This window comes from Vipera ursinii (assembly GCF_947247035.1).
Source record: "Vipera ursinii genome assembly, chromosome: Z".
NCBI classification, from domain to species: Eukaryota; Metazoa; Chordata; class Lepidosauria; order Squamata; family Viperidae; genus Vipera; species Vipera ursinii.
Genome location: NC_139517.1, coordinates 77,925,904 through 77,940,172, shown reverse-complemented (window position 1 = coordinate 77,940,172; position 14,269 = coordinate 77,925,904). Strand labels below are relative to the sequence as shown.

General features: G+C 36.7%; 1 protein-coding gene across 1 annotated transcript in view; it reads left to right on the top strand.

The window, feature by feature from the left end:
* Positions 1 to 12,662, top strand: part of LOC310649284 (collagen alpha-6(VI) chain-like) — a 76,640-nt gene extending 63,978 nt beyond the window's left edge. The window contains exons 31-38 of the mRNA XM_083377585.1: positions 415 to 451; positions 1,592 to 1,603; positions 2,117 to 2,610; positions 3,725 to 3,821; positions 3,906 to 4,577; positions 6,928 to 6,997; positions 9,874 to 10,003; positions 12,198 to 12,662. Coding sequence (XP_083233711.1) covers positions 415 to 451; positions 1,592 to 1,603; positions 2,117 to 2,610; positions 3,725 to 3,821; positions 3,906 to 4,577; positions 6,928 to 6,997; positions 9,874 to 10,003; positions 12,198 to 12,212 — 1,527 coding nt within the window. The 3' untranslated portion in view covers positions 12,213 to 12,662. The remainder of the gene's footprint in view (positions 1 to 414; positions 452 to 1,591; positions 1,604 to 2,116; positions 2,611 to 3,724; positions 3,822 to 3,905; positions 4,578 to 6,927; positions 6,998 to 9,873; positions 10,004 to 12,197) is intronic.
* Positions 12,663 to 14,269: the final 1,607 nt, after the last annotated feature.

Here is a 14,269-nt window from a genome sequence, read left to right as displayed (position 1 = left end):
GGTCCTTTTCTGGTGTGAATGCTAACATATGCGCAGACATCAAACCTATATGTTGATCAGATGGATATCTGCAGGATGCTACATAATTGGAATAGAATTATGTGTGGTTAGTTAGAATGTTCAGGTGGTGAGCATGTCCAATATCCAAATAGAACTAAAGGAAAGCTGAAATGGGATTACTCACTGAGCATTTAAATTTGAGAATCTGAAATCTGATCACCCCCTATCTAACAAGTTCAAAATATATTGGAACGGTGATTCGTATAAATCCTTGGCAAAAAATTCATAGTGGCTTGATGTTGCTGCCGCAAGACACATAGAATGTGCCAACTTTGGAACATTGCATTAAATCATCAATACACATTCATGAAAATCTTTTTATCTAATAATATTTTTACATTTCATTTTTTTCAGCCCTGTGAACTTATTGAATATGTACAGAAACACAGCCGTAAGTGTCTCCACTTGATCTTTAGTATTAAATGACAGAAATATCAACCAAGAGCACAAATCAGGAAGAAGAGAGAATGTGATATATAACAAAATACTGATTTAATTTAATTATCTATTATGGGAACAGTGAGGCTGTTAGCTCTAATTAATTGAATTTCATTTATTTAAAATATGTTACAGGTTTGGCTAAGACTCAGATCTTGTTGTTCGATTCTTATGGGATTATAATAGCATAAAAACAAAACAATAGAACAAGCATAGATGATGTAACCAAAGCTACATCACTAACCTCTTAACTGAGGAGGTCAGAATAATTTTTATGTACCACTAAAAGGCTATGTTAGCAATAGTGGCAAATATCTGTGGCTCGGGTGTAGGATGAAGATTTGTTCTCTGAATCTTCTAGGCTAGTTTCAGCCGAGTTTAGGGGATGTCAGTGTCAGTGTTCTGTTTATAAGGGCTTCAGATGTGGGTGTGCCAAGTGACAAACTCCTTTGAAGATGTTACCTAGCCTCCTAACAAAACTTTCAGAAACCAGCCCATAAGCTTGGAGAATGAACCTTCACCCTCAGGTTATGTTGGGTTACATTCCTTTGACTGGTTTAGAAACTATGTTAACTATTTTCCCACGTAGAAGAGATTGTACACCGTAGTACAATTTTCCCACTTAGTAGAGATTGTACACTGTAGTATTTTATGTTGTTTTTTATTTAGATTTATATGTGTTATGTTTGTATTATTTGTATTTGAATAAAATAAAATTCAAAAAGAAGAAGAGATTGTACCACTAGTCATTCAAAGCTTCTGGTAATGTAGATACATCAGGAACACATTATCTCTTTGGTCAAAAATATGAAAAGCATGGCTGTTTACTTATGAGAGTGCTAGCAAATGGTTAAGGCAGTGGGATCAAACCCAGTGTGATGATCTACCGGTGTGAAAAATTGAAACATTTACACAAAAGAGATAACAGTACCAAGATGACCAGCTTCCTTTTTTACACACTATTCCTTGCTGAGGCAGTTATAGCATACCTATAATCATTAATAAGAACATCTTATAAGAGGATCTCCTCTCTTTAAGAATTTTCAATATCGTATTGCTTGCAATAATGTTTTCCTTTCTTTCTTCTATTTAGCCTGCTGGACAGGTGAGTATTTTTCCAACAGTTAATTCTCCTTCTGTTCTGTATGAAAGAATAATGACCTCAGGCAATATTCTATATTAGTGTTAGTACTGATTAATTTGGCCTGTGAAGCTTCATCCATTTCTGCCATTTTGCTGTTTTGCCACATACAGCCCTTGCTCCATTGTTAATAGCAGAGTAAGAACAGGCACTTGAAGCAAGATCATTGGAGAGTTAGATGCAGATAAAGGATGAGGCCACTTCAGAATGCATGTCTTCCAAAGGATGCAGCTCTTTTATTAATGAAGGCTAGGTACTTTGCTTGTTCCTCTTTTAAATGTTTTGTACCATTATAATATGCATATGTGTCACATTTCTGGTTTTTTATGTTTTGTTGTCTACTTTTATAACCCTGAAAGAATCCTAAAAAGACCAGTATGACTACTCTATCCAAAAATATTGCCATAAAATGTTGTTGATTGCTATCCTTAGGCAAAACATGATTATTTTAATGGATATGATCTATTTGCCTTCTAGAAATACGAAAATGTCCAACATATCCTACAGAATTAGTATTTGCCTTCGATATATCTCAAGATACCAATTCTGAGATATTTGAAGAAATGAGAAAGACTGTCATTGATATTGTGAACCAAACAAACATCAGAGAGAGCAATTGTCCTGTGGGAGCCAGAGTGGCTGTTGTGTCCTACAGCTCCAACACCAACTACCTGATCCGCTTTACAGATTTCCAAAGCAAGGACAAGTTGTTGCAGGAACTCAACAGACTTTCTTTCCAGAGAACAACCAACAGACGGGACATTGGTGGATCTATGAGGTTTGTTGCCAGGCATCTCTTCAAGCGAACTCTCCAAGGTGCTAATGTGAGGAAAGTTGCTGTCTTCTTCAGCAATGGAGAGTCCGACCATCCCAACTCGATTGGCACAGCGGTCCTAGAATTCACTGCCCTAGGTATCCAGCCAGCAGTCATTTCTTTTAAAGACATCCCTGAAATTACCCAAGCTTTTGAGGTGAGAAACTTGAACTTTTTTTGGTTATCAGAAACATCCTCTCAAGAAATTTAGCATATTCTCTATGGAGCCTGATATAATATTTAAGTATTACAGATCAAAATACTATAATGAAGGCTTTTCATTGGTATATCCCTCTTATTCTGCCTTGCAGAGTTGTGCTGTTCAATAAATATATTTTATTGATTCCATCTACTCCTCCTATGGAGGGTATTCAGGAGTTCTATCTGGATAGCCAATGGATGGTAGTCACTCACCCATTGGTGGTATCATCCTGGTGTAGTTATGCTTTTACCGAGTTTCCTTTTCACTGTGAGAAAAAAGGCACAAAACAGTATCTAGATTCTGTATGGGGAAGGATAAAGCTATTCTTTGAAGCTGCTGGGGAGGAAGAGGGGATATGGACCAATCAGCACAATGCTTTAGCTGCTAAAGGGATGGTGGAATAAAGCAACAGAACAAGGTGAGGATTTCTACATCACAGTTCCAGAAGACCCAGTGCAGAAATTGTTTTTTGCAAAATATTAATTCAAAATAATTAATTACCTGAGCCTAATGATGTCAGTTGGGGAGACAATATAGATATAAAATTGAAATAACCTCCACCTATAGAAGGATACTGAAATGAAGACTAAATAGCCTAACATTATATTGCCTGGCTAATTTACCACTACCCACATCTTCTTCCCAGACTAGAATTCTGCACCATGGATTGTACTCTTGAAATCCAAAACTGGGATATAAGTTTACTTGTCTTACCAGCATGGCACTATGGCACAATACCAAAAGACAATGTATCCTATCTATATCAAGAAGCTGTGGTGGATAAATATGGAAAGCTGTTCTGATCCTTTGGTACTATACTGTACATTTCACAGGCAGCAGACAACTTTTGCACATGTATTGCAACCTTTTTTACACTTAATTAGTTGTGGTTTAAGGACATCTTCCTTATGATGAAGAGAATATATTTTTATGAAATCCCAGCTGTCAAGCATCAATTCTTATCAAACATTGTCCTGCAAGCTGTCATGGGATTTAGCAATGATGCAGATAGAATCAGACATCTTATCATCTGTTTACCAAGCTTTTTTTTTATTTTCCATTACTTTAGATGGACAGCACAGGATTGTTTCAAGTTATCCATCTCCATCAGAAGAGTGATTATCTTTCAGCCTTAGAACAACTTCAGGTGTGCGTAATTTGCTATGGTAAGAGCACATGAAAATTGAAAAGTAATCAGATCTCAATTTCAGTAATTTTCTATAATTAAAATGTTTATGAATTATTTGTAGACAAATGCAAACCAGATGAATCTTGCTTCAGAACTCCACCTTTCGAACCTGAGGCTTATATGGATGCTGCATTCATTCTGGAAAATTCTAGGAAAATAAGCAATACTGGATTTGAAGAACTAAAACATTTCCTAAGTAGATCATTGGACAACTTTGACATTTCTGCAAATCCAAAGACCTCTTTGATAGGTGATCGGATAGCTGTTGTGAGTCATGCTCCATCGAATTTCCAATTCCAAAGACAAGAGCTTCCAGTAAAAATTGAGTTTGACTTGGTGACATATGAAAATAAAAGACAAATGAAGAGGCATATTGAAAAGTTTGTTCAGAAACTAAATGGAGAAGTAGCACTTGGTCATGCCTTGGACTGGACAATCAATAATATCTTTTTAGAAGGACCCAACCAGAGAGAGAAAAAGGCTATTTTTGTCATATCTATGGGAGAAACAAGTCATTGGGATAAGGAAGTACTGAGAGATGCAGCCCTAAGAGCCAAATGTGAAGGCTATGCTGTATTTGTGCTTTCAATAGGGCCCGAGTATGATTACATAGAACTTATGGAACTGGCAAGCCTTCCCTTGGAACATCACATGGTACAGCTTGGCAGAATCCACAAAGCTGAACTTGAGTATGCAGTCAAATTTCTGAAGCCATTAATACATCTGCTCAAAAGTAAGTTGCCTGATAGTTGACTGCTTTGCAGAGAACTCAGAAAAAAAGGAAAGGAAAGAAAAGGAAAGAAAGAAATACTGAGAGAGAATGGTGTTTTTGTTTCTATTGAATATGCAGGACTGGCATGAATTTTCTCTTTAGGGAGATGCTTAAATCTTTTAGAAAATGAAATGATAGTGCATTAAAAATCTATTTCAGTTGTGTAGTGGTAGGCTCAGTGGGTTAGGATGCTGAGCTTGTCGATCAGAAGGTTGGCTGTTTGGCAGGTTGAATCCCGAGTGCCGCGTAACACAGTGAGCACCTGTTACTCGTCCCAGCTTCTGCCAACCTAGCAGTTCGAAAGCACGTAAAAATGCAAGTAGAAAAATAGGGACCACTATGGTGGGAAGGTAACAGCGTTCCGTGTGCCTTTGGCGTCTAGTCATGCCGGCCACATGACCACGGAGACGTCCTTGGACAAGCTCTTTGGCTTTGAAACGGAGATGAGCACCGGCCCCTAGAGTCGGAAACGACTAGCACGCATGTGTGGGGGAACCTTTACCTTTACCTTAGAGATGAAAGCAATGTTTCTGTCAAGTCTTTTGAAAATATTTTAGCCAAATCAGCTAAAATATTTGGGCAAGTTTTAGATCAGAACTAGAAAGACTGAAAGAATCTTGAAAGAAAGATTGATATGAAGGTTAATGAAATTAAAAGACGCAAGGACAAAGCATGGGTTTGGATTCTTTGGACTGAATTGCAAAATTAGCTGAGTTGCTAAACCAGTATCTTTGTGTTCAGATCAACTCACATGAGAAGAACCAGGTTATTACTACGTCATGTTTTTATATATTTGTCAGAAAAGTAAAGAAAAACCATTACATCAGGGAAATACAGTAGCTCATACTTAGCCCAGGTTTTCTGCAGGTAGATAAATGTCTTAAGGAAAACAAACAAACAAAAAATGCTAGATTTTTTTTAAACTTCATTATGGCTTTTGGGCCAGAGAAGCCAACAACAAAATATATTAACCAGTAATTATTAATAAAATCTTTTAAAAAGTTTATTTTTCCAACCTGCAACATTTATTAAATTTAAATACCGTAGTTAATCATCCTCTTCTAAGTAATATTTTTTGAGCTAATGAAATCAAGAAAAGTAATCACAATAATTTAGGGTAGGAAACTAGAGACAGTAATCAGAACTAGAAAGGAAAAAAAACCTACCCAATGACCTTTGCATCCCAGAATATGCTGAAACTTTGACAACTGGATTTGGCCTGATTGTAAGTGTTAGCCTTGATCTGAAGGCAAATCATGAATTTATCATGATATTCAGTTTTCCCATATTCTACCCTGCACACCTAGAAACAGAACCAAATATATTCATGTGCATCTATTCCATCCCAGAGAAACAGCCCTTCTCGAAATTCAGGGTTCAGCCATATGTTACACAATCTTTTAATTACAGGTAGTCCTTGACTTATGACAATGGAGGCCACAATTTACATTGCTAAGCAAGACCGTTGTTAAGTGAGCCATGCCCCCTTTTGCAATTTTTTTCTGCCACAGTTGACAAGCAAACCACAACTATTGTTAAATTAAATATTTGGTTGTGAATGTGGCTTACCCAACTGATTTTGCTTGCTGGAAGCCAGCTGGGAAGGTTACAAATAGTGATCACATGACCCTGGGACAATGCAACTCTCATAAATAAATGCATATTGTCAAGTTACCATGAGGATGCTACAGCAGTGTGAAAACTGATCATAAATCGCTTTTTTTAGTGCTGTTGTAACTTTGAACTGTAAGTCAAGGACTACCTGCATACGGTTGACAAGGTCAAACAAATTTCAGTTAATTTGTAATAAATGTACTTTGTACAAAAATTATAATGTTTTCCGCATGTCATGGCTCCAACTGCACTTTATAAGGAAAAAAATGAGCTGATGTTCATGCTCTGATATGGTCAACTGACTAATCAATAAAACATATTACAACTATAAGGGAAAGAAAAAAAATTCTCATCAACTAACTGATGTCATTTCGAATGGCATTTAATTTATTTATGGTGAGTTATATTGGTCAATAAAAAAATACATACTTTGCAAAAAAAAGTAAAAAAAATCCAAACAATTTCAGAGAACAAAGACTAAGTGCTGAGTTAGAGATTATATCTGAGATTTTAGAGAACTACTGTGTTTTGAAAATACACGATAGTGAGGTAAGTGAACCAGTAGGCTACAATTTATATCAAGATAGGAACTGAAAACAGTAAATCTTACTCTGGCACAGGGTTGGGCATTGCAATTTTCTCACATGTGAAAATAAATACCACTCACTTGCCATAATGATGCAATTTGCCTTAATAGGTAAAATACACACTTATCCACATCCAGAGCTCAAGAGAATATGTGCAGAAATCAGTCGTCAAAAACCAAGGTATGTTTCATGGCACCATCGATCTATGTCACTGGTGGCGAACGCATGGCACGCGTGCCAGAGGGGGCACTCGCAGCCCTGTCTGTGGGCATGTGCACCTTGCTCTTTGGCTAAATTTTCGCAGGAAAAAGCCATTTCTCAAGCCCCCTTCTAGCCAAAACAAACCTCAGGAGCAAGCACGCTGTTTTCAGCTTTGAATTATATCAAATCTGACACCAGAAACAGACTAATAGATTACCTGAATGCTGCATGTGTTGCTCTCAAACTTACAAAGTATAAGCCAAGGTTAGACAAATTACCAGCATGCATACAACAGCAAAAATCACATTAATTGTTCAAACTTTTATTTTTCAGTAAAAAGTTGTTTGTATCATTGAAAGCTTTGTTATTGTGTTTTTCTTTTAAGACAAAAGGTGTTAATGTATGAGTTGTTTTTTCTAAACTAAAACATCAGTATTCAGATTAAATTGCCGTGTTGGCACTTTGAGATAAATAAGTTGGGTTTGGGTTGCAGTTTGGGCACTCGGTCTCTAAAAGGTTCTCCATCACTGATCTATGTGAATTTCCTTGCCTCAATGATCTGTTGAGAGATGTTGTGTATTCCTGCCTCAAACCCTCATAAGAAATCTTCTTTAGTTCAATTGTGTCAATAGAACTAAATTGTTCTAGCAAGACTGTTTTTCTAGCCAAACTTTTCACTCAGTTCCTTTGGACTCTCTAGGAATCAGCTTGTATGAGTAAGAATTAGTCTCTTGTTCTTCCAAATTTCTATTTCAGTTGAATGTGAATAGTTATTGGACAGTTGCAGAAATAGTGGGCTCTGAAATAAATGGCATAGTTATTCTATCCTGAAGGGAGTGGCATCCTATTCTGTCATGGTTCCTGTGCTTTTGAAAGCTTGTGAAACAGCTTTTTTATGAAAATAGCATGTTAAAATGTTCACTTATCCTTCAGATTTGATTCCAGGCTAAGCACACACTTCACTTGTTGTCCACCCATCCATCAAGTTGCAAGCAAAAATATAAAAGCTCACTGAAGCAAGGCAGCTAGCAATCCAATATGGAAACAGCAAGAACCATACTAATCACTATGGCTGGCTGTAAGCTTCACTGTTAGATGTTGCTCCAATGAGATTGGCCCACTCCTCTTGTTCTGACAGAAGGTGCCTGCTGCAGACCTATCAGTCAAGGAATTTCAGCTGCCAAAGTACAAGAGAAGTGCCTTTTATGTCATGGCACCTGCCCTGTGGAAGGAACATCTTGCCACTGGAACTGAAATCCATTCCCACTCTCTGGCCTTCTGGAAAGGCTTGGGACCCCAGTAGAGGTGCATTAGGCTGGAAATGGTTGGTGTGGTACTAGAGAAGGCACATTCCCACTTTGTACGATTCCTTGGTCTGTTTTTAACTTTCGGAATTTTATTTTTTTATATTTGTCATTGTTTTTGTATTTATATATTTTACTGTTTTGTAAGCCACACACCATTATTTTGGATAGCAAGATGGGCAGCATATAAATTTAATAATAAATAAAACATAAAACATAAAAAATAAGTTGGAACAATAAATGGCCAGCACCTCTTCCTACACTGCCATCACTTGCTTATATTGCAGGATACAAAAAAAAAGAAATATGAAGAATATAATGGATTGTTATTGAAGTATTGCAAACTGTTATGCAACACTAGCAATTCTAACATGATACCTCCTGGTTTTATTTAACAACATATAGTTGCTAGAAACTAAAATATGTCTCCAAGTTCCACCAATGTTTTCTTTTGTTGGGAAAGAAAGTTCTGGCCTTTTTTCGGGTGCTTCTCTCAGGTGCTTTAAAAATTCTTTAGGAGCTCTTTTCAAAAGAGAATAAAAATTCTGTCATGCTGTCTAGCTCTGAGTTTTAATTAAAGCAAGGAACTGGAGACATCAGGGTAAAATTACAGACACAGCATTCAAACCCACTTTTTAGTAATAATTTTTCCTCCCCCTCCCTGTTGTTTAACTGCATTTTAAAATTTGAAAAATTATAAATACAGATAGTAGTCAAATACATTTATATTTGTATTGTAGAAACTAGAAATGATTAAGGCTGTGACAATTTAGATAAACTAAAGATAAGAAAAAAGTTTAAATAAATGTTAAATATGATTCATAAAATATAAATAAACATTAATATTTAATGTTTAAACTGTGCAATTAATGCTAAGTATGATATTGATAAACAGTTGCAAAATGCTTTGAATTATTTCATGAGAAAACTTTCAATATTTGAGTTTATACTTAATACTGAAGTTTCCACTGTATTTCTAGTTATTGCTTTGTTAAACAATAAATGTTTAAAAAGAGTGTTAAAAAAGAGAAAAACAAGAACCAACCCCCCCCCCCCAAAGGATCTTATTGGGAAAAAAAATAGATAAGTACAAACGTAGACATTTAAATGTCCTTAAAAACCATACTGTAAGTATTTGTATTTGCCTTGCTGTGCAATGTGTTGTGTATACGTAAGCTATTATTGCTAAATTTGGTTAAACCTCTTACTATCTACTTTTTTCCAGGCAGATCCTTTTTGTTTCTTTTTTGTTTTGTTTTGTATATTCTGTTAGTTTTACTATTCTCCAAGTTTAAATTTTTAATCAGACATTGTTAGCCTAGCCATAAAATTCAGTACAATCCTTTCTTGAGAATTCAGCTATTTCTTATTTCACCAAATTTTAATATTTTTTTCTCCATCAGACTGAGAATGATATAGTCTTTTTTTAATGACAACACTTGAGATAATATTTATTAATGATTTTTTTTTAAAAGTAGCACTTTTATATATTGCATTAAAATCTTTGCCAATACATTGATCCTAGTCTCTACTACATTATTTTATTTACAGCACTCCATTTGACAAGACTCCAGGAAATAAAATTCATTTAATTGATGAGAATGGCTCTGCTTTTCCAGAATACCCTCAAAGTGATTCTTTATTCTCTGAAAAGATAACCAACAATGTTCATCCGTCTATCGTAAGTAGATTTTCATAAAATAGCACCTTTTGTACATTGCCCAGTTACATTATTTGAGTTAGCCAGTTATGTAACTGCGTAAATTAAGATATAAACATTGCAAACATGTGTTTTTTTAAAAAAACAACTGGAATTATTTTATCCCTTGTTACCGATTTCTTCCCCCATCCACCATTACACATCTATGAGTAAAGAATGCTAAATATTGCTTGGATTGGGCCATATACAGTAGCTGTGTAATTAATAATATGTAAAGATATTTGGATAGTTAATATTCAAAATATGGTGAAAGGGGTAAACTTTTGGCCTCAAAGCACCTTATCATACTTCCATCTGGACTATATGCAGAAGGTATAAACTACAAGTTACAATTTGACCACTATGTAGAGTTCAGAGCAGATACAAAACCTTCACGTTCATTTCCAAGTTTTCAATTTTGGTAGGATGGGTTTGGTATTTGGTTCTCTTTCTTTCCTCCCAATTGGTTTATTTGTGCAAAGTGCATAAGCTTGTGAGCAGTGCAGCTATTCATGCCTTGATGAGCGCCATAATAATAATAATAATAATAATAATAATAATAATAATAATAATAATAATAATAATAATAATAAGCTGGCCTAGCCTGATGGGACGGGGTGGGATTTTTATAAATGAACTTTAATTTTAAATTTGTATTAATTTTATGGGCATTGTTTAATCATGTTTTAATAATTTTAATTTTTGTATCTAGTTTTTATGTATTGCCCTGTTCACCGCCCTGAGTCCCCTGGGAGAAGGGCGGTATATAAATTAAATTAATAAATAAATAAAATAAAAAAATAAATTATTATTATTATTATTATTATTATTATTATTATTATTATTATTATTATTATTTTATTTATATACCGCCCTTCTCCCGGAGGACTCAAGGCGGTGAACAGGGCAAGCATAAAAAATACAGAGATACAAAAGTTAAAAAGGATTAAATATATGCCCTACTAAAAACAGTAAATACAAATATTAAAATAACAATAACCCCCCCATCCCCCATCAAGCCAGGCCGGCTTGTTCAAATAAGAATGTCTTTAGATCGCGACGGAAGGAGCGAAGGTCGGGCGCCATCCGGAGCTCAACCGGTAACCGATTCCATAGCTCCGGGGCGCCCACAGAGAAGGACCTCCCCCTGGGGGCCACCAATTGACATTCTCTGATCGGTGGCACCCTGAGGAGGCCCTCTCTGTGGGAACGCACAGGGCGGAGGCACCCTGAGGAGGCCCTCTCTGTGGGAACGCACAGGGTGGAGGGAAGTTGATGCCAGCAGCAGGTGTTCCCTAAGGTATGCCATGGAGATTCCAGCTTCTGTTTTACCAGCCAGCATGGCCAGGGTAAAGAGACTGTAGATCAGGGGTGTCAAACTCAATTTCATTGAGGGCCACATCAGCATTGCGGTTGCCCTCAGGGGGCCGGGTGGGTATGGCCGGGATAGGCGTGGCCTACTGGGTGGGCGTGGCTAGAGTGCGTATGGCCTACTGGGTGGGCGTGGCCAGCTCTACATCGTTCGCCTCAAGGGTGCCTATGGGGACCTGGGCAGGAGTGGGACAGATCTGAGGGTCTCTGGCAGAAGGAGATGGGACCAGGGCAAGTGCCAAGGCAGTGGGGGCCGTTCCCTCACTGTTTCCAGGATGGCTTCGCGGGCCACATAAAACCACTTCACGGGCCGCATCTGGCCCCCGGGCCTTGTGTTTGACATGTCTGCTGTAGATCAAGAAATGTCATTAGCGTCAAGTTTCTTGTTACTGAATTAGATGGGTCAATGTTCATACACTATGGGTGACTTAAATGCAAATGTAGCATTAAGTATCAATGCTATTGATTGATATCAATCAAGTATGCTCAACTGTCATGAAAATTATATAATCCACATGGTAATTCTCAATCTTAATCTTTTTGAGATTAAACATTATATTTTGGTAACAATTTATGGAGATCACTGAAGAATAGATCTAAGATTTGGGGTAATGGACATGTGTACCTCTGGGGCTTTGAGTTTTATATCTTTTCTTAATCCAGTGGCCTCTAGCCAGTTAATAGGATTGGCGTTGATCAAGGATCATATTTTAAGGATGTCTTGTGGGAAAAATTGATTATTCTTTTATAGTAATATAAGAAATTACATTTTTCATCAGTAAACCTTTTTTCATTTCATTTTCAGATGTTTGGAAATTAATGAAGTGTTCAGATCTACAATTAAATTAAGTGAATCAACTATGTTGAATGTTGTCAAATATTTTACGTTAATTTTTATTAATCTACTACATTATTTCTTTGGAAATCTGAAAAAGCAAACAATTGATGTCAGAACAGCAGAAAAAAACTCTAAAAGAATCTAAGAAAAATGTGGAAAGAGCAACATGATTGTACCAGCAAGACAGACTAAAGGCTAATAAGAAGAAAAGATTTTATTTGTGAATCTACACCCTCAATTTCAGTTTTCTTATTGAAATGGGAAGATCATGAAATTTAAGTGAGGAATTTTGGACAGAAAAGGCTTTAAACACAATAATTGCACATTGCCAATAAAATATTTTTAAGTGGGAACTATATTTAGTGCTATAATATTGGTATGCAGAATCTGTTCCAGTTCATATCTGTTGCTTGATTACAAGGTCACTAGTAATAAAGTCCTGACATTTCAGTCTTGCCTGGATTTTTTTAACAGAATACTTAATGTCCCAATTTATTATGTTCTAATGTCCTTAGCTATTGTACTGAAACAATAGAAGACTGTTTTGCAATGTATTGCTAAATTAGAACAATATATTGTATAAAATTATGAAATGTTTTAAGCAACAGTTATTGTGGTTTCTTGTGATAGGTGCATTAATTCTTCAATCTGAATTTAAATTTGCAGAGGATAAGGAAACACAAACAAATTGTGTATACCTAACAAAAAAACAGACATGCTGAATTATAATGCTTAAACTCTGCATTTTTGAAGTTCTCTTCCATCCTGCATCTAGCTACTTTAATATGTATAAATTTAAAATGAGCCACAAACAGATGCATGGATATGAGAGAAGAGTTTTTGAAACTGAACAGATATAACAACATATCAAACTTTAGCTATTTTTATCACTTCAGTAATCTTTCTATAATAAAATATAGATGACAATAGCTATTAAGTAAATCACCACAACGTTTTGTCTAGACAGACATCTATAAAACTGTTTTTCTGGAAAATTACCCAAAGAACCTTTGTTGCTTCTTGCTACTTTAAGTACCAACACAAGCAGTTTTCTCAAAATTAAACCTTGTATACTATACTTATTGGGACTTCCAGGTCATTACTCTGTACCTCCCCACAGAGAGGTAAGACCTATTAGGTTGGTCCACTCCAAGTGACTAATGAACCCAGGTGGGTTTCAGAAGGAACTGGGGTTTATAACTGCAGATCTGATGTATGCTTCTGCTGAGCTTTTAGTTACTGCTTGGAATAAGAGGTGAAACTCTGGATAGGGTTTTATTCATTTAACCCCTTCTAACTCATAAACCTCTTCGTCCAATGTGGTATATAGGGGAATTGGGAGGGATGAAATGGATAGACGTCTAGAATGCCACTGGTGGATGACAAGGGACAAATCTCAATTGAATATGGGTAATAGCTGCTACTAAAGCCTAAAAAAAGGTAAAGGTAAAGGTTCCCCCGCACATGTGTGCTAGTTGTTTCCAACTCTAGGGGCCGGTGCTCATCTCCGTTTCAAAGCCGAAGAGTCAGCACTTGACCGAGGACGTCTCCGTGGTCATGTGGCCGGCATGACTAGACTCCAAAGGCACACGGAACGCTGTTACCTTCCCACCATAGTGGTCCCTATTTTTCTACTTGCATTTTTATGTGCTTTCGAACTGCTAGGTTGGCAGAAGCTGGGACGAGTAACAGACACTCACTCTGTTACGCGGCACTCGGGATTCGACCTGCCAAACTGCTGACCATCTGATCAACAAGCTCAGCATCCTAACCCACTGAGCCTGGTGGCAAAGCCTAAGTAATGCAGATAATAGGCCAGCAATCCCCTTTAAGGTGATCTGTCTCTCCTGGGAAAGGAGAAGACAGAGGTCTGAAGAGGAGTGCTACGGAATTTGCTGATTTTCTAGAAGGCAGAATTGTTTGGATTTGTTCTCAGTTAGATGCTGGCATGGTTGCTGGCCCAGTGGAGGCATCTGGGCAGATTCATCCTCTTCTTAAGAAGCGATTGCTTCTTAAGCACCCTATTAGATCATTTTTGC